Raw genomic sequence first — 27,217 nt, 5'->3', positions numbered from 1 at the left:
TCCATACCCAGACCCTACCTGTGAGATTTGTGGACAAAGCCACCTACCTTTGGGGCCTCAGTGTCCATCTGTGAAATGGGCAGAACCATAACATACAACAAACACTAAGGCAGTGGAGGTGGTCTGCCCTTCCTGACAACTGAAGGCTGGGGGACACAGGTAGGTGCAGAGGTGCTACTCATGCAGCCATTACCTTCATTCCCCCCGACCAGCCTTCCCTGTCATCAACTGAAACAAAGATTTTTTTTTTTTTTTAATTGAGCCAGACAGCACCAAGGACGGTGCCTTGTGGCTCATCTTTACAGACTAGGCTTCAACATTTCCCAGTGCCTCTTGGGAGCTAGAGCCTGTGTTGGCAAAGGCAAAGCAGACCTTGTCCCCAATTCCTAACAAAGTTAAAGAAGGGAGGGAGTCTGACTGACATTGACAATCAGGCTGGTCTTCTTTTCTGCCCTGACTCTTGGCCCCCGTTTCTGTGTCCTCTCTCAGGCCACTGTGTTCCTGAGAGGCAAGGTGGCATGGTAGATTTACTGTGCACCTTGGGCAAGTTCCTAATCTCTCTGGCCTCAGTTTTTACACAGAGGAACGTTGCCTCTCTTCCTGAGCACAGCCTTTATCATTATTCAGATCTGTGTCCTAGTCCTGGCTCACCACTCCTCGCCACATCACCTTGGGCAAGCCACCAGCCTTCTCGAAGCCTATTTCTTCATCTGTAAATGTGGATAATGCAACCCACCAGGCAGGGCTGTTGTAAAAAGCAAATGAGATTTTGCAGTAAAAGCACATAGCTTGGTGGCCAAGAAACTACACAGCTACAGTGAAGTAGCTCGGCAAGGTGAGACCTGGGGAGGTGTAGTGACCTCCTCAGGGTCACACAGCAAGTGGGTGATGAATCTAGGACTAGAAGCTGGATTTCTAGCTTTCCACACTCCTGCCCAGGAGCTACTGAAATGACACAGTGGTTACTCCAGGAGCTGCTGGAGGAGGGGCTTCCCTCATGGGGAATGAATTGGGGGGCTTCCCTGGCAGCCCCCGTGGGGATCAGGCTTGACGTGACAGCCCCCCAGTCCCTACATGCCCCTCTGCTGGTAGCCTTCAGGTACATGGCCAGTTCCAGCCTCCCCTGAAAGGATGTTAGGGTTCTGGGGCTGACCCTGTGAACACGGGATGTGGAAAGAGGAGGGGAGACGTGGAGGGGGAAGTGCAGGTCTATAGGGAGGACTCCTGATTTTAAGTGACAGAATCCTAGGTCAAATGGACTGAGGCAAAAAGGGAATTTATCAGCTCAAGCTGTCAAAAAGTCCAGTGGAAGGTAAAGCTTCAGGCATAGCGGGAACCAGGTGCCCAGTGTTGTTCTCAGGAACCGTGTGTTCCCAGTTCTCAGCTCTGCCGTCCTTGGCTTTATTTTGCACGGTCTCCTTCCTGCTGGTAGTATCATCCGTGCATAGGACAGTTCCTGGCATACAGTTCACCTGGCCCTAGAAGCTCCAGGCTCACTTCCTACCAGCTTTGCAAACCCAGTGGAAAATCTGCCTCCTTCCCAATGTTCCAGCAAAATCTCCAAAATTGACTCTGAGGCATCCAGGGGAGGTCACTCATCCACCCCTGAGCCAGTTATAGGGCCTGAGAAGCCCACTCTTCTCTCATTGGCAGATCTATGTCACAGGTCCAGCACCCCCAGATTGTCAAGACTTGAAGAGGGGAAAGGGGATCCCCCAAAAGAAAAACAGGAGGTGGGGCCTTCATCGTGAGAGGGTGTGTGGGAATTGGATGAAAGAAATTGCAGAGGAGAATAATGACTGCCTGCAAGATGGGCCAGATAGCTGGATCCGGGCCATCTCTTCCCCAAAAGACTGGAGCCTGGTTATCTGGGAGGACGGGTGGGTCCTAAAGTCACCAATAGAGGCTGTCAGCCAGCTGCACTCCTTGCAGGTAAACAGCAGGTTCTTGCTTGAAAGGGAATCCAAGCGGCGCACCTCTACAGGGAGATAAAAAAAAAAAAAGGTGTGTGGGGGGACAGCCTGGGGGTCCAGGCAAAGAACAGAGACCCTCTCACACTAGCTTCAGGGAAGAGGGCATATTGGAAGGTGCTGGGATCTTCCAGAGCCCCCAGTGGGAGGTGCTGCGGCCCGTGGGCACGGACTTAGAAAGCTGGCACCATGGACTCTCCTTCTGTCAGGGGCTGCCCCGTCCAGTTCCCCAGCCCCGAGGCTGCCCTGTGCCTTCTCAGCCCTGTGCCTGCCTAGGTCACCATGGTTTTTGACCTCTTCATTCACATTCCCGAGAGACAACCTCTTGCTAAGTTTGCCAAGCCTCAGCTTCCTCATCTGTAAAGTGGAGGTGGAAATGTGAAGGGTAAGTGGGCTGTGGCATTTTGCACAGTGATGGTGCGGAGTCAGTGCCCAATGAAAACATCTGTCTGGATTGTGGTGGGGATTACATGAGCTCACTGATGGGTCTGGCTCAGAGATGCAAGTTCCCTCTTTGCTCAGCCGGTAGAGGCCAGAGAGAGACTAAAGGAAGTAGCCTCATCTCCCAAATTCCCCGAAGCTTCCCCTTCCTTGCACTCAAAATGGCTGTTTCAGTTCCAACTTTAATTCTGGTTGAGTAGGAGGTGAAAAGGGGAAGTAGAAAAGAGAAGAGAAATCAAGTTTCCTGCCCTCCCTGTGTCCTTTTCCTACCAGATTTGCCTGCTTTTGCAGCCAGCCTGATACCACGAGTGGGACCAAAACTCCACCTGGAGTGGGGGGCACTGCCCCTGCCCCCCATCCTCTGGATGCCAGGAGGCTCTGCCATCAGGAACCTGGCCTCAGGCTGGCTTGAGGCAGGCTCCAGGGGGCACTCCTGCCCCGGGCTGGATGCTGCTGGGTCAGGGCTGGATTGGTGACTGTGGCAGAGCATGTAATGACCCTCTAAGGCAGGCGCCAGGACTAGCCCTGTTTATCACGTGGAGACTCAGGCTCAGAGAGAGTAGGTGGCTCGCCCCAGGTCACACAGTGAGTTGGTGATGGATCCCAGTCTGTCTGACTCCTCAGGGGAAGGAAGCTGGGTCTTGACCCTTCTCGTCCTGTGCCCTTGCTGCTAAACTCACAAGCCGGAGACCAAGCAAGGGGGTTTCCAGGCCTTGTTTCCCAGCAGGCAGGCAGGCCAAGGTTGGGAGGCCTCTTCCCACATCCAGCCTGGTCTGGGCTGGTTCCTGGCTGGCTGGCAAGTGGTGACTCAGTCTTCCAGCTCCTGCCTCTGGCCTCCTCATCCTTCCAGATTTGAGGTCCTTGGAGCAGGGATGGGGAGGGAACTGCAGAGTCAGCTAAAAGGGTATCCTGAGACCATAGGATCCAAGCAACCCAAGGAGCATCAACCCTTGCCAGTTCTTCCTTCCATCTATCCTGAATCGCTTCTGCTGCAGGCACAAACCGATCCCATGTGTTGCCTGAACTGACAAAAGGAAACTGGCAGAGTGTGTCCCCTCTATGGAGTGAGGGACTTCAATGTTTCTGCCAAGGGTGTACCTGGAACGGAGCTGGGTGGGTGGATGCCTGGTGTCAGGGCAACACTCCCAGGGCCTCTACCTCAGACAAACAGGGCTGAACGCCGGCCCCGGCCCCCTGCCAATTGTCACCACTAGCTCCCGTGAGCCAGATTGATCAGGTGAGGCTCTGAGAACAGGATATGAATGGATATGGGACTAACAAATAGGAGAAAGGCTGGGGAGTGGGTCAGGAGAAACTGAGGCTGGGAACCCAGTCCTGAGGTTGCTCAGTGCCAGCCCCAGAAGGGAGGCCCTGGCTGTGTGCCGAGCTGCCACACAGCCCCCACCCCAGGGCAGAAGGCTTGAGACTGGCCAGCCCAGGCAGTCTGCTGGCACCATCTCATGGCCAGAAGCCCTCAGTGCAGGGGAGACGATCCTCTGGGAATTTCCTGGCTTGGACGTCTAAGCATGGATTTCAGGGGAACCATGGATAAGGGGCTTGTAGAGTCAGAAAGACAGTATTGAAATGTCCCCTGGCTGGGACACCTTGGGAAACTCGTTGACTTATCCTGAGTCTTACTTCTTTCATCTGTATAAGGGAGAGAATAACCACTGCCACCGCCTGCCACCCACCCTGGGCTGCAGCTAAAACATCCGGCAGCGGGCAGACTATTAGGAGATGACACCGGGTGGTGAGGACCCAGGAATTGGTGCACGCTGCCACGGGCTGAGGGAGCCCAAAGTGGGGGCATTTAGGCTGGGCCTGGAATTGATTCATTCAGTTAACAAATGTTGATTGAGTCCATACTGTGTGCCAGAGCACCTCACCTGCATGGTTTCGTTTATTTCTTACAACAGCCTATGTGGCAGGCACCAATCATTCTCATTTTACAGACGTGAAAACTACAGGAAGGATAAGTAGGGCTTATTTGGAAGGCATCCCGGGCAGAGGAAATAGCACAGATGTACGCCTCAGGGCTGGAAAGCCTGGTGGGGAAGGGCTGAGGCTGGACTTAGGAACCCTGGCAGGCTTGGGAGCAGAGCAGGGGCACTTGGGCTCTGTCTTGGAGGTTTTAAACGGGCCAGCCCCCTCAGGCCTCCAACTGGGCCCCTCTTCACACAGCTCATCCCCTGCTACAGTATGCTTCATTTCTCCCCCAGGATAGGCTCATTCCCTGCCTGCGTGCCTCCTGCCTGGGTGCTCTCTTCACTCTTCATGTGGCCAAGTCCTCCTGGCCCTTTAAGTCCCAGCAACAGACATGCCTTCTCCAGGAGCCATTCCAGGTCACTCCTTCCCATGACCCCTGAGACCTGAGCTCTCCCACCTGGGCCCCAACCCGGTAGCAGGAACTCTGACCCAAGCCTTGCGCTGGGTCTGACACCTCCAGGAAGCCCTCAGGGCTGCTCCCATTCTTGGGGCAGACACTGTGGCGGGAGTGACCACTGGAGATTGTCCTAGGAATGCAGCAAAGGACTGGTTTCTGGGCTGAAGGCCAGGCCTCCTTGCCCTCCTGAGCTCTAGCACCACTAAAATCAGATCAGGAGGTCCACACTTTCAGCTGGCAACCTCTTAGCACAGCCCTGAATAGGCAGTAGGTGCTCAGTCCTTGCACAACTGACCAAAGTGTTCCTCAGCAGTTCAAACCTGAATTTCCTCAGCTTGACCCAAAGTTTCGGGACCAACTCAGTTCCTCAATCCCCCTGTCTATAAAATGGGTTTGGGTGTGAGGGCAGTGCTCACACCTGCCAGGGTAAAAAGGGTCCTCCCTGTCCCTGGCAGTTCATCCTCACAACATGCTGGTGGCCACTATGACCACATTCTGCCAAGGAGGCTCAGAAAGGGGAAGGGGCTTGTGGGTAGGGGCCAAAGTAAACAAGAACCTGGGCCTCAAGCACCCAGGGCAGTGTTCTCTCCCTGCGTGAACTTGTCCCCCTCTCGTTGCCCCAGCTTCTCCCAACCAAAGCCCACCTCCTCCAAGTCATCCCTGCAAATGCTGCCTCTGCTACTGGAGCTGTCCTCCTCGGAACAATGAGAAGCCACCTCACCTCCTCTGGTCCATCCTAACAGCTCTGAGTCTTGGTTTGGGAGTAAGGAGGGGCTGGAAGAGGGCTTGGCACCGGCAGGGAGAATCTCACTCAGATGAGTTCTCAGGGGCATCACCTCTATCCCCACAACCCACACCTGTCACTCCCGGTGAGCTCTGGACCTGCCATGCAGGAGACAGTGCCTGAGAAGTGGAGGTATGTGGGAGGATCTGAGGGCATACAGTAGGTGTTCAATAATGGTTTGGGAGAAAAGGAAGAGAGGGAAGGAGAGAGGGAGAAGGTGACCAAATAAGTGAGTGCATAAGTAGATTACCATGTGGAGGGATGGATAGGTCAGTGAATGAGCTATTGAATGGAGAAAGGAGGGATGGATGGGGGAGTGAGTGACTACAAGGTGACTCTGGGTGTTACAGCTAAAGGGGGAGCCAAAAACTCTTTAATTACCCACATGCCCATTTGACAGATGAGAAGACTGAGAGACGGCTGAGGAGAAAGGAAGCTGCTGGGGCTGTGGGACTGGCCTTTGACCAGCAGCCTCTGGTTCTCCCCCACCTTTCTATCCCCTCATCACCCTCTTTCTTCTGCTGGGTGGGAAGGGTTCCAGGAAGGAGACATTTTCTCCGCCTCCTTGCTCCTCGAGGCCCAGTTTCCGCCAGACCTTGGTGTTGGAGGTGGCAGGGAGGGGGTGGCCCCCGCAGGGGCTATTTCAGTCAGAGACAGCCCTGCCAGGAAACAGAGGAAGCCGCCTGCTCCTTTGGAGGTGTTGCAGCCTGAGTTGAGGGCAGGAGAGTGGAGAGCCTCATGTCTGGCCTCCCCTTGCTCCAACGCATTTGAGGCCACCAAGGTGCTTCAGGGACAGGAGGCTGCATGTGAGTGTTGGTGCTATGGGCCAATGTGAGGGGGGCATGGGGGCTGGACACAAGGAACTGTGAGTTTGGGCAGGCAGGCTGGACCCAGCGCTGACCTAAAGGAGGTCCACGGTGTTGAGGGGACCAGAAGAAGGGACTCTACCCAGTTGGAGGGACAGATAGGAAGAAGCAAGATTGGATCTGCAGCTGGATGCCGGCCCGAGAGGAAGTCTAGGTCTCTGACTGTGGATAGTTGTGCGGCGGTCTTATTGTCTCGGGAACGGTGTGGCAGGATAGGAAGGGGCAGAGTGGAGCAACCAGGGGTACCTTGATAAGGTTGGAGGGCTCAGCAGGGAGCCTGAATGTCAGGAGTTTGAGCTTTTCTTCAAAGGGCAGAGGAATACAGGGAAGGATGTAATCTGACCCACTTGCTAGAAAGCCCCCCACCAGAGACAGTGTGGCCGGAGCCCAGGAAGACTGGGCCTGAGCTGGCCCAGGGCTCAGGGCCCAAGAAATGACATCTGTGAGAGCTAGAGGGAGACAGTGTCAGCTGCTGGGAGGCAGGGGCCAAGGGAGCCCTCCGCTGGGACCAGCCCCTGCCTCTCGTAGTCATCAGAGGGTAGAGTGTATGAGGGAGCCAGGGTGACAGGCATGCCTGCCTTTCTTGGAGCAGACCTGAAGCTTCACTCTGGATCTCCTTGTGCTGCCTCTGCCTCCTTCCAAGAGGACCAGTCTTACCAGGGAGTGGAGAGCAGGAAATATCTGGAGCCTCCAGTCACCTGAGGTGAGGGCTTTCCCTCGGGGTGGTGTCTGAGGACAATAGGCCTCCCAAAAGAGACTTCAGAGGCACAGCACTGTTCCTTCTACCCGTTTCTTCCTCCTCACCATGACCCTGCCCTAGAAGGCTGCTCTCCTCTCAAGCTCTGCCTGCTCTATTTTCCTCCCCACCTGGGGACACCCAGAGATCCTCACACCCCTCTCCACCCAGGGAATTCCTCCTCAACCACCTGGGTCATGCTCCATCCTTCGTTCTCTTCTGAAAAGTCTCTTCTATCCTGTGGCTTACACTGGTCTCCCCATGCAGACTAGCATATGTATATGTATGTGTACGTGTATGTGTATGTGTATAAATAATTTCTATATCTCTATCTATCTATGTGCATCGACATCTATGTACTGTGCCCCCATGCATCCAGCGGGCAGTAAGTATGCATTAAATGCCTGGCAGGTGAAAACAGGAGAATGAATGCATAAAGGAAAGAATAGCCTGAACAAATGAATGAAGAGATGGGTAAATGAGCTTTCTCTTGCCTGTACTAATCTTGGCTTCCTGGCTACAATGGGGGTCCTCCCGTGCTTCTTCCTGTGGCTTCCCCCATGCCTAACTGGCTAACTGGGCACCCGGCACTCCTAGCACATGGGCTGAAGCCCCACAAAGAATTTTTCATAATTAAAGATAATATAGCATGTGGGATACAGACTAGAGAATCCAAACCTCATTTTGCATTTGCCCAGACTCTGGGAAAAATATTTTCATCAGAATCAAATTTTAAGTTGGTAGAAATTAGTTTGGGTAGTTACGTTTTGCTCTAGCTTAACTTTTAAAAATCTTATAACTTGGGGGCCTGGATGGCTCAGTCAGTTAAGCGTACGACTCTTGATTTTGGCTCAGGTCATGATCTTGCAGTTCGTAGGATTGAGCCCCACGTCGGGCTCTGTGCTGACAATTCAGAGCCTGCTTGAGATTCTCTCTCTTTCTCCCTCTCTCTGCCCCTCCCCTGCTCTGTCTCTCTCAAAATTAAAAAAAAAAAAAGAATAATAATTAAAAAAAATTAAAATCTCATAACTTGACTTAGCAGGTATATTCACATCAAGAATAGCTTACACTTGCCCTGTGCCAGGCACTGATCTTCATAACAACCCTATGAGGCAGGTACTCTATTACTCCATTTTACAGATGGGGAAACCAAGGCCCAGGAGTTCAGTAATGAGCCTAAGGCCCCACGGCTCACATGTAGCAGAGCTGGGATTTGAACCTTCTGGCCTCAAACCTCTGTCACCCTCTGTGTACATTTACAGGACTTCATATCTTTTCCTTAGCTTCAGTTTTCCCACCTATAAATAGGAAGGGGGATGATCTGACTCACTGTCTCAAAGGCTTTGTCTTTCAGGTCCATTAGATTTAAGTTGCGAGTTCTCTCTGGGCACCAGTAAATGTGGACATGCCAGTTGGGAGGTAAGTATCAAGAAGCCAGACTTACCTCACCAGGGAACCCCGTAAGACACTTGTGCTTCCCCAAAATCTCGCCTGAAGGGATGAATGGAGGCATTACGTGTAGGATACAACAGCATGGCATGGCATTTATTAAGCACCTACTGTATATCAGGCCTATGACATGTTTTACTGATAAGAACATAGACCCAGAAAAGGCCAGTGATATGCTTTGGGTTGAACAGCGTAGAAGTAGGGGAGCCAGGATTTGAATGAGCCCCATGTCGGGCTTGCCTAGCTCTGAAGTTGGGTTTATAACCTCTACATCCCATGACCATGGGCTATGTTTAGTTGTCTCCTCTCAGTCAGGTGGTTGGCTCTGCTTCTAACTCAATGAGGAAGATTGAGCCATCACTGCCTCTTGCTGTGCCTGGATTTTCCTCTCTATAAAAAGCAAGCAGTAGGGGAGCCTGGCTGGCTCAGTCAGTGGAGCGCATGACTCTTGGTCATGGGGTTGTGGGTTTGAGCCTCACTTTGGGTGAAGATATTACTTAAAAATAAAATCAGTTGGGGCGCCTGGGTGGCTCAGTCGGTTAAGCGGCCGACTTCAGCTCAGGTCACGATCTCGCGGTCCGTGAGTTTGAGCCCCGCGTCAGGCTCTGGGCTGATGGCTCAGAGCCTGGAGCTTGCTTCCGATTCTGTGTCTCCCTCTCTCTCTGCCCCTCCCCCGTTCATGCTCTGTCTCTGTCTCAAAAATAAATAAAAAAACGTTAATAAAAAAATAATAAAATCAGTTAAAAAAAAACAACAACAGATTTGGTTGGTCCTCAGTCATTTGCCCGTTTGCCTTTGGGGAAGCTGTTTTCACATTAGCCACCAGAGGGTGCTGTGGTCCAGTGTGTGCTAGACAGACATTTGTAGCCTCAAGTCAAGTAGAAGGAGGCTTAGAGGAACTCCTGAATCACCTCCTTCCCCCATTTTACAGATAAGAAGATTGCAGCCAAAAGAAGAACCATGGCTTTGGAAGGTGGAGTCCAGTCTGAGGAGGTGGGCACTGTCCTTCATCAGTTCACAGTGTGTGGATACTGTTCACGTTGATTAATTAAGAGTTACCAGGGCCTTCACTGCCCTGGACCGCAGGTTGGGCTCCCAGATACAGGCATCAGACCTGGCACTTCTTCAGGAGGTTCCTGGTCTGTGTAGGAGAGAAAGGCACACATGTTCACCATAACCATAATCTCCAAACTCCAAAAAGCCCAGGGGAAGCCCTACCTAGCGTGATTTAGTACCTCAAACTTCATGACATTCTGAGAGGTGGCCTGTCATTCCTGCAATTTTCAGATGGGAAAATTGAGACTCAGAAAAGGTATATCACTAGCCCAAGGTCACGTAGCTAATAAGTAGCACAGGTGGGATTCAAACTAAAGTCTGCCTGGGGTGCCTGGTTGGCTCAGTCAGAAGAGCATGCGATTCTTGATCTCGGGATCGTGAGTCCGAGCCCCTGTTGGGTGTAGAGATTACCTAAATAAATAAAACTTAAAAAAAAAAAAGATTTAGAACAAACAAACAAACAAAAACCAGAAGTCTGTCAGTCTCCCCTTAAAGAGGAGACATTTGACTAGGGTTTTGAAGGCCGAATAGAAGTTCACCAGGAAGGTTGGTGGGAAATGAATATTATAGAAAGTGAGTTGGATTTTTCCCAAGCTTGAGCTTTATTGTATTCCAGGTTTCCTTAAAGTGAGGGCAGCGTGCGGTCTCCGTGGGGTAGAGTATCAGAGATGGTTCAGGTGGAGATCAGGGCCCAGAGAGGGACAGGGGGCCTACCGGACGGTCAGTGAGTGTGGTTACTGACAGGTTTTGTGTTGCTTCCCTAGCCTCTGTGGATGCGGGAGGCATAATCGGGCAGCCATGGAGTGGGACAACGGGACAGGACAGGCCCCGGGCTCACCGCCCACCACCTGTGTCTACCAAGAGAACTTCAAGAGACTGCTACTGCCACCTGTGTACTCAGTGGTGCTGGCGGCCGGCCTGCCACTGAACGCCTGTGTCATCGCCCAGATCGGCACATCCCGCCGGGCCCTGACCCGCACGGCCGTGTACACCCTGAACCTGGCCCTGGCCGACCTGCTCTACGCCTGCTCCCTGCCCCTGCTCATCTACAACTATGCCCAAGGTGACCACTGGCCCTTTGGCGACCTCGCCTGCCGCCTGGTCCGCTTCCTGTTTTACGCCAACCTACACGGCAGCATCCTCTTCCTCACCTGCATCAGTTTCCAGCGCTACCTGGGCATCTGCCACCCACTGGCCCCCTGGCACAAGCGTGGGGGCCGCCGCGCCGCCTGGGTAGTGTGTGGGGCTGTGTGGCTGGCTGTGGCGACCCAGTGTCTGCCCACAGCCCTCTTTGCTGCCACAGGCGTCCAGCGTAACCGCACCGTCTGCTATGACCTGAGCCCGCCTGCCCTGGCCTCCTACTATATGCCCTACGGCATGGCCCTCACGGTCATCGGCTTTCTGCTGCCCTTTGCCGCCCTGCTGGCCTGCTACTGCCGCCTGGCTTACCATCTGTGCCGCCAGGACGGCCCAGCAGGGCCAGTGGCCCGGGAGCGGCGTGGCAAGGCAGCCCGCATGGCGGTGGTGGTGGCAGCCGCCTTTGCCGTCAGCTTCCTGCCCTTCCACGTCACCAAGACAGCCTACCTGGCGGTGCGCTCTACATCTGGGGTCCCCTGCCCTGTGCTGGAGGCCTTTGCAGCTGCCTACAAAGTCACACGGCCCTTTGCCAGTGCCAACAGCGTGCTGGATCCCATTCTCTTCTACTTCACTCAGAAGAAGTTCCGCCGGAGGCCACATGAGCTGCTGCAGAAACTCACGGCCAAGTGGCAGCGACGGGGTCCCTGAGCCCACTGGGGACAAGGACACCTGGGGCCGTGGCGCCGGAAGCCCCACCAACCCCAAACTGTGCAGAGAATTAGAGCTTAGCTCAGCTGAGCATGGAGTGGGGTCGCCCCACAGACTCCAAAATCTCAACCAATGACTATTTATTGAGCTCTTTCTCTGGACCGGGCCGTGTGGGCACAGAGAGACAAGCTCGGACCTGGCTCTCCAGAAGGTCCCAGTCAGTCCTGGAGAGGCAGGGAAGCCATGTTAAGCTGCTCACAAAAATGGCGTGTGACATGCACTGTAATCGAGGAGCATGCCGAATGTTTTGGAGTCACCAATAAAGGGAGTGAGGGAAGATGGGAGGAGGAAGTGAGGGCTTCTGGAAAGGAGCATTTGAGCTGGATTTTGAGGGATGAATATGAGCTCTCTGGAGGTATGTGATGTTCCATTCATTCAGCAAAACTTTACCTACACCTTGTGCTTGGGCCTGGGTTGATTCCGGGGCCCCAGGAGAACAAGTCCCAGCTCTGCCCCATATAGGCTCCCAACTACTGGATATACTGACATTTGACAAAGTGATGTCAAGGCTGTGACAGAGGGAAGCATGGCTGGCGGGGAGGGGTGAACAGAGGATACCCATGATCCAGTCCAAGGAGTCAGGAAAGATTTCTCAGGGCGGGGCTGGGGGGCATCTGAACCAGATGTCGAGGGCTGAGTGGCAGGTCAGCAAATGGAGGTGGGGAGTGTGTTCACCCAGCCTGGGATGGCCCTAATCTAGACTCTGCGCTGGAGGAGATGGGTAGAGAGCTGGAGGGGGGGGCAGGCATATGGTCTGCTGTGTGTGAAAGTTGAGAAAACAAAAGCTGTCCCATGGCCACCCTTCAGGCTGTGGGGGCTGAGCAGAGGGAAGAATCAGGGAGTACTTCTTCAAAGAGTGGAGCTTAAGCCAGGGAGGAATTCAAAAGACAGAGAAAAGGAGGCTGCTCCTGATGGAAGGCAGTGGGTGCATAAAACCCAGAGGCAGAGACCTGTTGAATCTGGCTGCAAATCAATAGTGAGTTTCAGTTAAGTCCAAGAGGGGATGGAGTGGGTGGGACCAGAGCATTGAATGCCAGGAAGAGCCCCAGACCCCACCTCTCCTCCACCTATCTCTTCACATGGGCCTCTTTCAGCCTCGGTATCCTGGGTGCCTAAGGAACCCTCCACCAGGCCCCCCCAAGTGAAGGGAAATAGCCCTTCAATATTGCTTCATTCTAGAAGGAGAAGTCAACTTGAAGAGACTCAGGGCCATACCAGGGCTACCAGGAGGCTGCCACATGGAGGTGCAGAAGTCCTGTGGCCAGTCTCAAGACAGACTGGTCCATGGGTTCTGCTCCTGCCCTCTCATCTTCATCATTCTGGCCTGTGGGTGCCTGGGAGGCTGCTAGAGGCCATCTCACAGGGACATCTCAAACACAGACCTGAACCTTCAAAAGCTTTGGAAAGGCATCTTCACTGAAGGTCTCTGAGAAGACAGCCAAGGGATTCTGCCACATAAGGCCTCTTTACCTGCTCTCCCCACCCACCCCTCCTTTCGGCCCCACCCACACAGCTCCTCACCCTCTCTGCTCCTTTTCCTCATATCTCCACACACACCCCCACTGGACTCCCCCTCACTTCTCCTCCATTCCTTATTCCTTCCTCCCAGGTCCCAGCTTTCCACCTGTAGAACAATTTCACCTGCCCTTGGCTGCTAGTATACCACTCAGACCCTGTACCCGAACCAGCCTTGACAAAGAGTCTACCACCTTAGAGGGTAGAGACGAGAGAGAGCAGGGCATAGGGACAGAGCAGGGAGGGGAAGGACTGCGTAGCTTACTCAGCATTTTCCTTTTAGCCCTGTCTAATCTCCAAGGCTGTTGGGCAATGGGGGCATTCAGAGAAGGGCTCTGCGGGAGTTAAACTCCATAGTAATGTTGGAAGTGTGCTTGCAGCTGTCTGAGGAAGTGGGAAAACTGGGCCCAAACCATCTTGGGAACCCATCAAAAGTGCCCTTGCTGAAGAAGTTGATGATAATTTGAACAGAAGGGACGTTGATTCTTTGGGTCACAGGGAAGAGATGCGAGGAAATGTCAGAAGATGTATATTCCCAACATAATGCAATGTCCTGCCAAGTAGTACAGATGATGCTTGCCTTGCATCTTGTTGAGAGTCTGAGATGAGACTCTTCAGTTGCCTGTCATGGGGGAGTAGGGCAGCAGGAGAGCGGAAGGCAGAGGGCCTCTGCCCACAGTGCCCAGAGCATCCCAGATGACTGTCCTAGCAGACTGCCGAGAATGGTGACCCTTTCTTTGGTTACTTTTCCAAGAGTGAACATTGTGGACCACAGGTAAATTCCATTTCCAGCATCCCTTCGCAAGGCAGAACAGCATAAAGGGTGGAAACTGCAGACCCAGCTCAACCTGAGCGTGTATCTTGGCTCTACCACTTACTAGTTATGTTACTCTGGGCAAGTTATGTAGCCTCTTTGTACCGTAACTTCCCAGGCTATAAAATGGGAATGATGATGCTATCTGTCTTGCAAAGTGGTTGTGAGGATTAATACGTGCAAAGCACTCAGAGTAATGCCGAAACACAGTAAGCGTGCAATGACTGTTGCTATTGTAATGACCTTGCCTTTTGTGCATACAAGTTCCTCCAGTCTCTCTCTCCAGGAATTTGCCTAGGAAGTTTCTAAACAAGGGGCTCTGAGCAAGGGATTTCTCCTTCCTTCACCTGGGGAGGCAGCTGGTCTTTTAAGAAAAAAAACTCCGCACACTTTTTTTTTTCCCTTCAGAACGAGGCTCATAATCCATGAGCCCCATCTATCTACTCCTACAAGAAGGAAAAACCATTTATTAATGCCAGTACGAGAGACTCCCGAGTGCCATTTGGGGAGCTTGAATTTCCCCCCTTCTTTCTCCCTCCTTTTGTCCCCATCCCCTAATCTCTCTCCTCACTTTAACCCAGAGCACACCCGGGAATAGGGGCTTCAGCTGGGGATGTCTGCTCACTGGGGTAAAGACAGAGGAGACATGTCAAGACATGTCAAGACATGTCAAGACATGACAAGGTGTGGAGGTAGAGTGTGGTGAGGGGTGGGGGAGCATGTGGGTTCACAGGGGTCCAAGGTGATGCTCTGGGCTTGAGGAAGATTGCCTGGGGAGCAGCAGTGCAGCTGGGGCTTGAAGGATGGCCATAATTAGACTGAAGAAGACAGGGCAAGTTTGTTCTGGTGCGGGGGAACAGCACAGCCCAAGGCGTAGAGGCTGTTGGAGGAAAGATAGCAAGAGATTAGGCTGGAGAGTAAAAGGATTGGTGCCAGCCCAGGGGAGCACCGGGGAGCCACAATAATGACAGCAGTGGCCATTTGTTGGGCTCTGCAGGTCCTGGGCACATGCAGTGTGCTGTACATACGTTTTCTCATTTAATCCTTACAATACCTCCAATTACAGATGGGGATACTGAGGCCCAGATGTGAGAATTGACCTGTGAAGGTCACACAGTCTTTCTCTAACCCAGATACTAGATGCCCCCCTTGCCTTACTCGACCTGCCTCGCTTCCCTTTCCTTTTATTACGTGCCTTTCAAGTGCCCACCTGCCTCAGCCAGTGCCAGTAACTGGGGATCCCCCTAGGAAGTTGTAACAGAGACGGCTAAGTGCCAACTGCAGTATTAACTCTCCTTTAATTAGGCACAAGTTCTCCTAGGATGAAAACTTCATTTCCCAGCCTTACTTGCAGCTGGGTACGACCAGGTATCTTAATCCTGGGCAGTGGGATATAAGCAAAGTGGCCTACAGCAGTTTAACACAGGAAGGGGATGAAGGTCTTTAAAAGATAGGTGGGGTCTGTCCTTTGCCTCCCCTCCCTTCTTGCTGCTTACAATGGGGGCCTCACAGGTGGGGCACCATCTTGGACCATGAGAAACAGCTTGGGTTTCTGACCATTCCAGTTTGGGGCCACCTGAATTTGGACTTTTGCACAAGAGGGAAATAAATGTCTATCTTTTTTAAGCCACGAGTTTTTCAGGCCTTTGTTACCACAGCCAAAACAAGTCCCTCTACTTCGCTTCTATCCTGAGATGGTGGACCTAGAGGGAGGCCAGGCAGTGTCCTGGACTGGGGTGGGGTCAGGGTCCAGCTTGATAACAAGGCCTCAACCTGGGTGGGAGCTAGGACTCAGCAGGGTCTGGAGATACCCAGGAAGGCTTCTTAGAGAATTGCAAAACTTGGGGAGTGGTCATGGTGCTTTCGGCTTGAGGCCTGAGGCCGAGGGGGTAGATGGGTTTCCTGAGGGACAGAGTAGGAAGGGAGGGCCTGGAGAGAACCCTGGGAACTTCATTAGGGGGCTGGGCAGGAGGAGGAGCCAGAGAGGTGAAAGGTCAAAGCCTAGGGGTTTCTGAATGATGGTGGCAGTGGAGGTGTTTGAATGAGGGAGTAGCAGGCAGGGAGGAAGTGGAGGTGATGGGTGGAGAAGAAAAGAGAGAAGAAGCCTCCCAGGGAGGCCTGGTCCAGGGAAGGCAGTTCCATGACAGGAGGCATATGAGTTGGCTGTTGTAGGTTGAGTACAGGGGCAGGGCCAAAGATGGAAGAGCCAGAGAATCAGGAACCAGGGCTTGTCCTTTCTAATGTGGAAAAGCCCAGGGGCACTGGATCTGTCCTAGGAATAGATGCAGCTTGCTCCTCCCTCCTTCATTCATTCTTCCACACACATTCTCTATACTCCTCCAAGATGGCGATGGGAACACAGAGGCAGCTCTGACCCAGACCCTATCCTCAGAAAGAACCTGGGGGTGAGAGTAGGGGTGCAGACAAGGAAACCGGCAGTTCATCCAGTAAACAACATTTATTGAGCACCTACTATGAGCCAGGCATCATGCTGAGCAGTGGGTCCCTGCCCTGAGCGAGCTTCTCGTCTGATGAAACAGAAAGGCAATAATGAAATAAATATATACCCTGGATCATTACAGCTGGGAGGAGAGCTCAGAAGAACATAACAAGGGCTAAGGCCTCACTGGGGAGACTATAAGCTCATGTAATGGTCAGGAGCTGAGAGATGATGGGGACCAGGGGTTTTGTGACTCAGCTTAAGGGGCAGAGGTTTCTTAGCTGAGGCCCAATGGTCTCAGAAGGTATCAGCTCAGTGCAAAAGGGCTGTTATTGACTCTGTGACTCTAAACAAGCCCATTCACTTCTCTGAGTTTCTGTTTCCTTACATACAAAACAATGATAATACTACCAGCCCTCCCTAAGCCACCCTATTGAGCATGGAAAAGTTAGAGCAGAATTTTCATAAAGTACAAAAAAGTATAATAACCCAATAGAAGAGGCACAAACTGGCATTTCACGTAAAAGGAAACACAGATAATAAAATAAAAACACACAGAGAGATATTCGATCCTAGCTTGACAATGCCTCCTGGATGTTGAGTAGTCACATGGCCTGTTGCCCTGAGCTCTCCTGCGCATGTGCTCCTGGAGTCGTGCACAATGCTCAGAGCAGCACTATTTGCAAGAGCAAACACCTGCAAACACTCAAATATCCGTCCATGGGAGAGTGGATGAATAATACACCATGCTATATTCACACAATGGAATATTACACGCAGCCAGAATGCACTACATGGATGTGTGACGATATGGATAAACCTAAGCAGTATAATATTAAGTACAAAGTAATCTCAAAAAATTACACAGAGCAAGATGCCCTTTTGTAACAACTAAAATGAAAATATGTACTTTGAAGGAATACACAGATGCAACAAAACTACACAAAAAGGAAAGCAAAGGAATGCTGAACACAGAAGGTAATGGTTATTATTCAGTGTGGTACGACAGCAGGAGAATGGGTGGTAGGGAACCTATATGCTGAGATGTAGGACATTATCGAGGTCCTAGTTGTTTTGTGGTGGGAGCCAATTAAAGAAGTGGTGAGAATGTGTCATGAACTAAAGGTTATAAATAATCCAATACTGTCCACTTGAGGTCTAATTATACAGGAAAGGGGACAATCTCAGGTCATTTCTAATTGACTTGGGAATGGAGTCAGGAGTCAGATTCCCCCTAAGACAGTTCCTTCCTGGAGGTTATTGCTTCTTCTTTCTCTCTCTCTCTCTCTCTCTCTCTCTTTATGTTTATTTTTGAAAGAGACACAGAGAGAGAGACGAGCAGGGGAGTGGGGGAAGGGGAAAGGAGAGAGAGGGAGACAGAGGATCAAAAGCAGGCTCCACAGTGACAGCAGAGAGCCCAATATGGGGCTCGAACCCATGAACAGTGAGATCATGGCCTGAGCCTAAGGCAGACGCTTAACCAACTGAGCCACCCAGGTGGCCCCTGGAGGGCATTTCTTCTCGAGGTCCTCTCACTCCTTATCTTTCTCCCTCTTAAGTACCCAAGGGCCATCACTGGCCATGACTGTGACCATCACAACCTTCCTATCTTGATTTCTTCAAGGGTTTTATAGCCCCGATCTTGCTGGGCACCATGACTTATGGGTAGATGGGTTAATGTTTTCATTCTCCTTTCATAGGTGAGAGGCTTGAGGCCCAGAGGAAGGGAGTGACCTGCTGAGGGTCATCTGGCACATTTGTGAGGGTGCCTGCATTGGGCCCAGCTCTAGACTCCCAGAAATGTTCCCCTCTCCACCCTGGTGCCCAGTGTTCCCAGCAACCTCCTAGATGAGTCTTTGAAGGGCTAAAAACACCCAGGCACCCTCTGTACCTGGAAGATGACTTTGTCTCATCATGAATCAGAAGGTACTGGGGCTAGGAGGATTCGTGAGGTGCTGGAAGCAGCCAAGCCACTCTCTGCCTGGGTGAATGTGCCACTGGGTGGTGGCCCAGCCTAGATCCTTAAACACCCTCCTCACCCCTCACCAAGGGGATTCCTGATCCAAAGGCCTCAGTCAGCCTACCTCAAGGCCAAGCTTCAGGATGCTGAGGTGACCTGAGTCTCTGCATCTCTCCATCAGTTTGCCCATCTGTGATATGGGAATATAAACTTCTATTCCAGAAGTGATGTGAAGACAAAATATGACAGGATGTGAAAAAGTTTGGCAAAGTACAAATTTCAGATGGTAGGGACCATTGTTTTTGGAGGAGAGCAGTGTCTGTCAGGATGAGGGTCTCCCCCACCATAACAAAACTTTCCCCAAAGAGTAGAAAAGTATTTCAGAGGAAACAAGAATTTGACTTCAAATAGAGTCAGAGAGGCACTCTTGGGGAACTCTAGACCCACTCCTCACTTTTCAGATGAGGCAGCTGAGGCCCAGAAAAGTGTAAGCATATATCCAAAGTCACACAGCAAGGCAAGGGTAGAGAGGCACTAGGCCAGGCAGGATTCTCTTCCTTGCCATCAATTCCCCAGTGAAGGACAGAGGTCCTTTTGAGGCAGAGCTGAGACAAGGCTGAGGTGAGGAACTTATAGGAGGCTAGTCTCAACTCAAAGAGGAAGAGCATCCTCCCTACAGAGATTTCCCTCAACCGAGTCAATCCCTGACTGCCATCCTGCTCTATGCCCATCCTTGCACCTCTCATCTGGGCCAGGGCCTCCTGCTTCCAGGGCCTGCCAGCCTAGTCAGACCCAGCCCTCTTTTGCTGAGGAGAGCATGAGTCAGACCAGACTATCCTCTGTTCCTGGGGCAGGTGAGCCCAGGCCCAAGAAGGAGGAAGAGACTGCTGGGGGCTCAAGGAGAGAGAACCCTCCTCTTTATCAGGGATCTGGGACCGGTGAAGACTGGAGGAGCATGGCATTTAAAGCTCCTCAAATCTGAATTTGAGTCATACCAGGCACTGCCATTTCCTGACTTTGACGGTGGTCAAAATTACATCTCCTTCATGACCAATAGCGAGGAAATATTTTCTCCCTCCAGGGTGGTTCGAGGATTAAATAAAAAGAATGAAATAATATTACCCATACATCCAACAATAACCCATGTTATTGTTTATGAACAAATAAACTCTCATTTGTTCATTCAAATGTTGAGGAGCTTCCTTGCATTGTAAGCTGGGCCCTGAGGATGAATGGCACATAGCAGAAGCAGGCGGGGGTGGGGAAGACCCCAGTACCCAGTACAGTGAGAGACTTGCCGGACAAGGGCGGAGGTGGAAGGGGAGCTCAACGGTTAGAGGCGACCCACACCCTCTAGTAGGAGGGCGGAGGGCCACAGGTAGTCGTGTTGGTTTGGCAGTGGCAAGTCAAGGGCGTTTCCGTTGAAATTCGTTTTGCGTGTGAAGCAGAAGGGACTTTGCGAAGGGACTAGGTTTGAAACGGCTGAAGGGATTAGGAAAGGACTGAAAAGAAGTAAAGGAAATTAAGTCTTCCAAACTCCCATTTTTGGTGATGGGTACCGCTTTACCTTTACCTGTCCTGTACTCCGGAAGGGGGGGGGGGAAGAATCCGACCGGTAGAGGGCGTAAGAGCCACGTATCACGGAGCTCAAGAGGAGGGGGCGGGGCACAGGGCGGAGCAGCGAGGACAGGGGCCTCTGAGACGGCGGGGGCAGGTGGAGGGCCGTGCCTAGGGGTGGGCAGCTGGAAAAGTGAGGGGGATGGGGGCGTGGCCACAGAGGGTGGGGCACCTGGAGCGGCGTGGGAGGGTCAGAGCTGGACTGGCAGCAGAGGTAAGAGGGGCGGGGCGTTTGGGGGCAAGGGAGGCTGGACGGGCTCTCTGGGAGAGTGGGATTCACAGAGAAGGGCCCGGTGGGGGGCGTGGCCTGGGCGGGGTGAGGGGTGGGGCAGGGAGCGGCTAGCGCCCAGGTCTCCTATGGCGCCTACTGCTCCCCCTGGCGGCGAGTCCCGCCCCCTTCCACCTGGAAGAGTTTCTGGGTGTACCTGAATGTCGGTGTGTACCAGTTTATGGGTCGGAAGTTGCCATGTTGGGGTTTCTTTGAGCAGAAGATGTTGCCACACAAAAGCGTCTGAACCGCGGTGGGGGCGCAGCCCCGGCTGTATGTCAGAGGATCTGACCACACTGAGAGCTTTCGCGTGCCGGAGGGAGTCCTTGGCGGGGCAGTTCGGCCTGCTGGGTTCCAGAGGGGCTCCTCTAGAGGGTTACTTCGGTCTGCAAGTGCTCAAGCAGTCTTGTTTCTCTTTCAGCTCCTCCCCGATTCCCTCCCCCCTAACTCCCGATTCCCAGCCTCGCGCGCGACCGGAGCCCACCCCCTCTTTTGGGCGCGAGGCCCCGCCTCCCGCCCCCTTTCCTCAGCCACAAAGTTTATTTGCAACAAAAGGGAGCGAGGAGCTAGCAGCCAAGAGGGAGGGAGCGGGAGCCGGAGCGGGAGCGCGAGGGGAGGCAGGCAGGCCGGCTGGCGGGCACGGAGCCGAGGAGCAGAGCACTGGGATCCTGCCCGGACCGGGCCGGGCCGCGATGCTCCGAATCGCACCGGCCGAAGAGGGGGCCGGTCCTGGGGGTCGGCGCTGAGGCGGGAGGGACCGCGCTGGATGGAGCAGATGCCGCCCGCGGCCTCAGAAACTTGAGCCGCAGCAGATAAACCTCTGCTTGGGTCTCTGCGCCCTCTCCCCGCAAACCCCCTCACACTGCTGCTGCAGAACCCAGGCCTTCGGACCCCGGCTGCTGCGCTCCTTTCGCGGCGAGGGCGTGGGGGGGGGGGTTGGCCACGGCTCCCCGAGGCCAGCCCCCCCAGAGTGAGTGCTGCCACCATGGCGGACGGGGCGCCCCGGCCCCCGCTCTATCGCAGCGTCTCGTTCAAGCTGCTCGAACGCTGGAGCGGCGGGCCCGGACCGAGGGAGGAGGCCACGGACACCCCCGGGCTGCGGCGCCGCGCCTCGTGCCGGCCGGCCGCGACCGTCCCGGGCCAGCCCTCCCGGCGCGTGTCCAAACTGCCGTCGGGGCCCCCGGCCGCCCCCGCGCAGCCGCGCCCGCTCCGCAGCCTCTCGCCGTCCGTGCGCCAGCTCTCCCGGCGCTTCGACGCGCCGCGCCTGGACGACGACCACTCAGGGGCCCGAGACGGGGGCGTCTCCCCCGGGGCCGCGGAAGAAGCGGCGGAGGGTGCCGCGCGCGGGGCCTGGCCCAGCGTCACCGAGATGCGCAAGCTCTTCGGAGGCCCTGGCTCCAGGCGGCCCAGTGCTGACTCTGAGGCCTCGGGAACGCCCAGCCCCGACGGTGCTGTGTGGGAGCCTCCGGCTCGGGAGCCCCGGCAGCCACCGACGCCACCTCCTCGGACGTGCTTCCCCCTGGCTGGCCTGCGTTCCGCGCGGCCGCTGCCCGGCCCAGGGACCGAGGGGAGGAGGCAGCGGCAGCAGCAGCAGCAGCAGCAGCAACAGGAGCGGGCGCAGCGTCCGGCGGATGGTTTACATTCTTGGCATAGCTTCTCCCAACCGCAGGCCGGGGCCCGGGCCTCCTGCTCCTGCTCCTCCTCCATCGCCTCCTCCTATCCTGTCAGCCGCAGCCGGGCTGCCAGCTCCAGCGAGGAGGAAGAGGAGGTCCCGCCGCCGCCGCCGCCCGGGGCTCAGAGTCCGGCCTACCACGGAGGCCACTCCTCGGGCAGTGAGGAGGACCAAGACGGTGAGGGTGGCCACCGCTGGGAAGGGAGGCCGGGACCCAGGCCTGGAAGCTCCTTCTTGGATAAGGACTGTAGGCCACACAGTTATGGGTTAAATCTTGGCAGCATGGACTCAGCAGGGGGAGCCAGGAGTCCTGAGCCCTCCAAATCTCCAAGAGCCCTTAGTGAAGAAGGACCCCGGGAGTGGGGTACTGGCTCGCCTCCCTGTGTACCAGGTCCTCAGGAGGGACTCCGGCCCATGTCTGACACTGTGGGGGGAGCTTTCCGCGTGGCCAAGGTGAGCTTTCCCGCATACCTAGCCAGCCCAGCAGGCTCCCGTGGTAGCAGCCGTTATTCCAGCACGGAGACTCTCAAAGATGAGGACCCATGGGCTAGTCGGGGTTCTGGGGGCTGGGGCATGTATCGCTCGCCTAGCTTTGGAGCTGGAGAAGGTCTCCTCCTAAGGCCCCAGCCTCGAACCCGCACCAAGGGACCTGTGGGCACCACGAGGGCATTGCGAGATGGAGGATTGGAGTTGGACAAGAGTCGGCAGCGGAAGTCCCTGTCGAATCCAGATATCGCCTCCGAGACCCTGACGCTGCTTAGTTTCCTTCGCTCAGACCTTTCAGAGCTGAGGGTCCGAAAACCCAGTGGGCGCCCCAATGATCTTGGGAGCAGCCCCTTGGATGGCAGAGACTCACCAGCAGCAGGCGGCCCCTGCGAACAACTTGGGCCCATGCCTGGCCCATCTGCAGCGTCACCTGGCACCCGGCCCACACTCAAAGACTTGACGGCCACTCTGCGGAGGGCAAAGTCTTTTACCTGCTCTGAGAAGCCTGTGGCCCGCCGCCTATCCCGCACCAGTGCCCTGAAGCCCAGCTCCTCTGAGCTCCTGCTGGCAGGCCCAAGTGCCGAGGAGGACCCACTGCCCTTGGTTGTCCAAGATCAGTATGTGCAAGAGGCCCGTCAGGTTTTTGAGAAGATCCAGCGAATGGGTGCCCAGCAGGATGATGGAAGTGATATCCCCCCTGGAAGCCCTGACTGGGCAGGAGACATGACCCAAGGGCAGCGGTCCCAGGAGGAGCTCTCTGGCCCTGAGTCTAGCCTGACAGATGAGGGCATTGGGGCAGACCCTGAGCCTCCTGTTTCAGCTTTTTGCAGCCTGGGTACCACAGGGCTGTGGCGACCCCTTTCTTCATCCTCAGCCCAGACCAACCACCATGGCCCTGGGGCTGAAGATAGTCTGGGAGGGTGGGCCCTAGTGTCCCCTGATACCCCTCCCACACCAGGTGCCCTCCGCCGGAGACGGAAAATCCCACCTTCAGGCCCTGGTGGGACTGAACTGAGCAATGGAGAGGCCGGGGAGGCCTACAGGTCTCTGAGTGACCCAATTCCACAGCGCCACCGGGCTGCCACCTCTGAGGAGCCCTCTGGGTTCTCCGTGGATAGCAACCTTTTGGGCTCACTGAGCCCCAAGACAGGACTTCCAGCGACCCCACCTGTGGATGAGGGCTTGACCAGTGGCCACAGTGACTGGTCTGTGGGCAGTGAAGACAGCAAGGGTTACCAGGAAGTTATTCAGAGTATTGTTCAGGGGCCTGGTGCCTTGGGGTGTGTGGCAGATGACAGGGTTGCTGGCAAAGCCCCCAAGAAGAAATCTCTGAGTGACCCCAGCCGCCGTGGGGAGCTGGCTGGGCCCGGATTTGAGGGCCCTGGAGGGGAACCCATCCGAGAAGTTGAACCCATGCTGCCTCCGTCTAGCAGTGAGCCCATTCTTGCAGAGCGGCAGGCAGAACCAGAAGAGCCCAGTCCTGCCAGGGGCCGGGCACAGTCTGAAAGGGCCCTACTCAAGACCCCACCTGCCTCCTCCACTGCCCACCGTGACTTCCACCTTGACCCTAAACTGGCTGATGTTCTGTCCCCACGGCTCATCCGACGTGGTTCCAAGAAACGCCCAGCCCGGAGCAGTCATCAGGAACTACAGAGAGAGGAAGGCAATGAGGACCAGACTAACAGCCTGTCTCGGGCCCGACTGTCCTCCAAACACGTTCGCCATGCGAGTGTGCCCGCCACCTTCACACCTATTGTGGTACCTGAGCCACCGACTTCCGTTGGCCCCCCTGTGGCTGTGCCAGAGCCCATGGGCTTCCCTGCCAGAGCCCACTCCACGTTGCAGGCACCATCACTCGAGGATGTCACTAAGCAGTATATGCTGACCCTCCACCCTGGTGAGGTTCCTGCCCCTGTACCGGTGGATATGCCTTGCTTGACCCCTGTTGTACCGCCCTCTGCTGAGGCCAAGTCCCCTGAGGCAGCCAGGGCTCCAGATGAGCCTGTCCCAGCCAGCAAGTGCTGCAGCAAGCCACAGGTGGTGAGTCCTTTGTGGGGGGCTTTAGGGGTGGGGCCAGAGAAGGGCCATACGCACTGACTTACACAGGAGCCTTTTGAGTGTGCTCATTAGGTAGGTGCCCAGGTCTAAGGGGGCTTCTCTGGTCCTGGAAGTGCCCAGATAGTTTTAAGAATGTTAAAATGTGTAGACACAGGGCTCCTGTCTACTCAGGCCCCAAAGGCTTGTGCGGGTGCTGATGTCAAAAGTTCTTGTCTGCTTCAAGGTATTCTTGGTGATAATTACAAAAGGTTTAATCTAGTCCTTAGCTATTTCTCAGGGATTGGTTTTAGAGATTCCTGTCTGATTCTTTTTTATAAATACCCAAGGAGGTGTGAGGGTCTTTCCTGAGTCTTAATGCCCTATCGGCCGGGCCCTTTCTAGGATGTTAGGGTTTGGGGCCCACAGCTGACATAGGTCTGTACTTCCTCATGTGGTTCTTCTGTGGCAGATCAAAATGTGGGTTTGTTCCTGGGCCTGGGAGAATTGGAGAGGTACAGGCATTACTGATGGAGGAGCAAAGAAGATTCCATAAAGTACACTGGTGGCCCTGGCCTTTCTCTGTGACTCAACCTCTCCATCTGTAAAATCACGGATTGTGGACAAGGTGCTACTTGTCTCCATCTAGCTGGTGCTGCACAAATGTGACAGTTCATAGGTTGGAATTGAGGCCCTCTTGGTGCCTGCGGTCTGCCAGAACCTCTTCTGATTAGAGTGGGGGCTTGTAGGGGAGGGCAGGGACAGAGACAAGGCTGCTGAAGCTCAGCAGACAGGGTCCTTGAGAGAGTTTGGGAGTGGTTTCAGCCCCCACAGGCAGGGCTGCCTCTCTGGGTCAGGGTGGGAGCACTGTTCCGCCATCCTGCCAGCTCTCATCTCTCCCACCCCACCCCCTTTCTGGTGACTGAAATGCTTCCCCCTTCCTCTGCCAGACCCCAAGCCCTGGGGACTCAATCTTTCTGAGGACTCTCCTTCTGCCTTCAGATGTCCCTGGAGTTTTGGCTGTGGGTTTAGATAAGTTCTAGGTGTCATGATGCCCTGGCATCTGACTTAGAAGCTAGATTCTGGGTGTTGGGTTCTGGGCCTAGCGTGGGGATGGCTCGGGGTTATTTCAACCATGGCCTGCATTCCCACTGTGTTGTGGGCCTGTGTGAAGAGCCTGGAAACCCTAAACCCTGGACTAATTTGGTCACTCCCAGTTCCCAGCACTCTCACGGCCCCTCTGAACTCTTTCTTTGTTTCCCTTTCCTTGTCTCTGTTTCCCCCTGGTCCTGGCTCTGGTGTCTCTCACAGAGACCACAGAGAGAGCCAGCAGGCAGGGAGTGGGGAAAAGGGAGCCTGGTAGGACAGCTCTGATGCCCCTAATTTCAGAGCCAGCTGTCTTTGGAACATAGGGGTGGGGGAGGGCATGAGCAAGGGCAGCTCCTGCCCAGGCCCCTTCCCCAGCTGCCTTTCCCATATAATTATCTCCTCTGGGAGCCTTGAAGGCTAAATTAGGGAAGAAGGCAGAAATGAACCAAGGGACTCAGGGAAACTGGTGGGGGTGGGGGTGGGGGTGGGGGAGATGCTCCTGAGAAGAAGCATTAAGACCCAGAGAGGAGGTGGGAGTTTTTGCAGAATAGGTGGCTTTTGGCCTGCCTTCCTTCATATTGTTTGCCTGTCCCACCCAACTTCGGCAAGAAGCTTAGCCCCCTCCACCACCATGTCTGTCCATAACACAGGCTTCTCCCTGTCCAGCATAGAGCCTCTCTCGGGCCTCCAAAGCTTCACCTACTCTAGCCCTCCCACTTTTGTAGACCCAGCTTGATGTCCCCTCTTGCCTTGTAGAGGAGAGAATGAGTGAGTCTGTCTTTGGAAGAGCAGAGTTTGAGCCTAGGCTCCAGATCCCATGTGGGCTAGGATCAGTCACACCCCTGCTCTATACCTCACTTTCCCCTTCTGTAAAATGGGGGTAATGGTTTCTGTCTGGCAGGCTATTATACGGTGAGTGGCTGGTGTGATCACTTTCTCCCTGGGGGCAGGAGAGAGGGAAAAAACAGGCTCCACTCCCCCCTCTGCCATGCCCGCAGCTCTTCTCAGTGACCGGCCTGGCCCTTCCTCCCTGCCCCCTACTGGTTTTTGAGCACAGGGCTGGGTACTCTGAGCCTCAGTATAACCTGGTAGACTTGAATTGGTTCAAAAGAGATTCACCATCCCCTAATTCCCCAACCTCTTCACAAAGCCTGGAGGTTCTCCTATCTGCTAGCCTCAAGCCCTTCTGCTATACCCTTCCTTCTGCCTCCAGGAAGATGGGGAGCAGCTGTTCACCCCCTCCTACTGGCCTCCATGGAGGAGACAATGTTCCCTTGTTTCAGGCCTGGGGCTCCAGTCATGCTCCCAGGGCTGTGGGTGGGGATGGTGTGGTGTGAGCTCCAGAATAAGAAGGGAAGAGAAGAGGCTTTCACACTTTGCTGATGAGGCAGAAACTAGGCTGATCCCAGCCAGGGACTAACAGGAGAGTCCCTGGGGGGCAGAGGTGGCCCCTGACCCAACCCAGGCTTTGAGGAGTCCCTCAAACTCAGGTCTCTCCCAGCCCAGAGTCTCTATTTGCCCTCTGCATGGCGTATCCCTATTGGGAGCAGGTGGCCTGGGTACCAGGCCTGCCTGGCTCAGCCTCTAACTTGCTCTGAGACATGGACAGTCATCTTGGGCCTCGATTTTCCCATCTGTACAGTGGGATGTTAGACTGCGTGGTCTCGAAGCTCTGTAGGGAAGACAGCCTGCAGAGTGGTCAAGGGAAACAGGAAGTGTTGGAGTGTTGCTGGAAGAGAAAGAAAGCTCCGTGCAACAGCTGTGAGAGCCTAGGAGCCCAGGGAATGAGGAA

At 54.5% G+C, this 27,217-nt stretch overlaps 2 protein-coding genes across 7 annotated transcripts in view; both read left to right on the top strand.

Moving 5' to 3' along the window:
* The window catches only part of P2RY6 (pyrimidinergic receptor P2Y6), a 39,689-nt gene extending 25,187 nt beyond the window's left edge, over nucleotides 1-14,502 (top strand). For 2 of the 5 annotated variants that reach the window (XM_045484098.1, XM_045484095.1), the window contains exons 2-4: nucleotides 8,535-8,599; nucleotides 9,561-9,622; nucleotides 10,450-14,502. In XM_045484098.1, the coding sequence (XP_045340054.1) occupies nucleotides 10,484-11,470 (987 nt within the window). In that variant the 5' untranslated portion in view covers nucleotides 8,535-8,599; nucleotides 9,561-9,622; nucleotides 10,450-10,483 and the 3' untranslated portion in view covers nucleotides 11,471-14,502. Of the gene's footprint in view, nucleotides 1-6,011; nucleotides 6,385-8,534; nucleotides 8,600-9,560; nucleotides 9,623-10,449 lie in introns of those variants that run through there. The other 3 variants (XM_045484096.1, XM_045484099.1, XM_045484097.1) reach the window with 2 other exon arrangements.
* A 5,985-nt stretch (nucleotides 14,503-20,487) lies between these two features.
* The window catches only part of ARHGEF17 (Rho guanine nucleotide exchange factor 17), a 58,850-nt gene continuing 52,120 nt past the window's right edge, over nucleotides 20,488-27,217 (top strand). The window contains exon 1 of one of the 2 annotated variants that reach the window (XM_045484094.1): nucleotides 20,488-24,342. In XM_045484094.1, the coding sequence (XP_045340050.1) occupies nucleotides 21,130-24,342 (3,213 nt within the window). In that variant the 5' untranslated portion in view covers nucleotides 20,488-21,129. The remainder of the gene's footprint in view (nucleotides 24,343-27,217) is intronic. The other variant, XM_045484093.1, reaches the window with a different exon arrangement.

The sequence above is a fragment of the Leopardus geoffroyi genome, chromosome D1, assembly GCF_018350155.1.
Source record: "Leopardus geoffroyi isolate Oge1 chromosome D1, O.geoffroyi_Oge1_pat1.0, whole genome shotgun sequence".
Classification (NCBI taxonomy): Eukaryota; Metazoa; Chordata; class Mammalia; order Carnivora; family Felidae; genus Leopardus; species Leopardus geoffroyi.
This window is presented reverse-complemented; position numbering and strand designations above follow the sequence as displayed.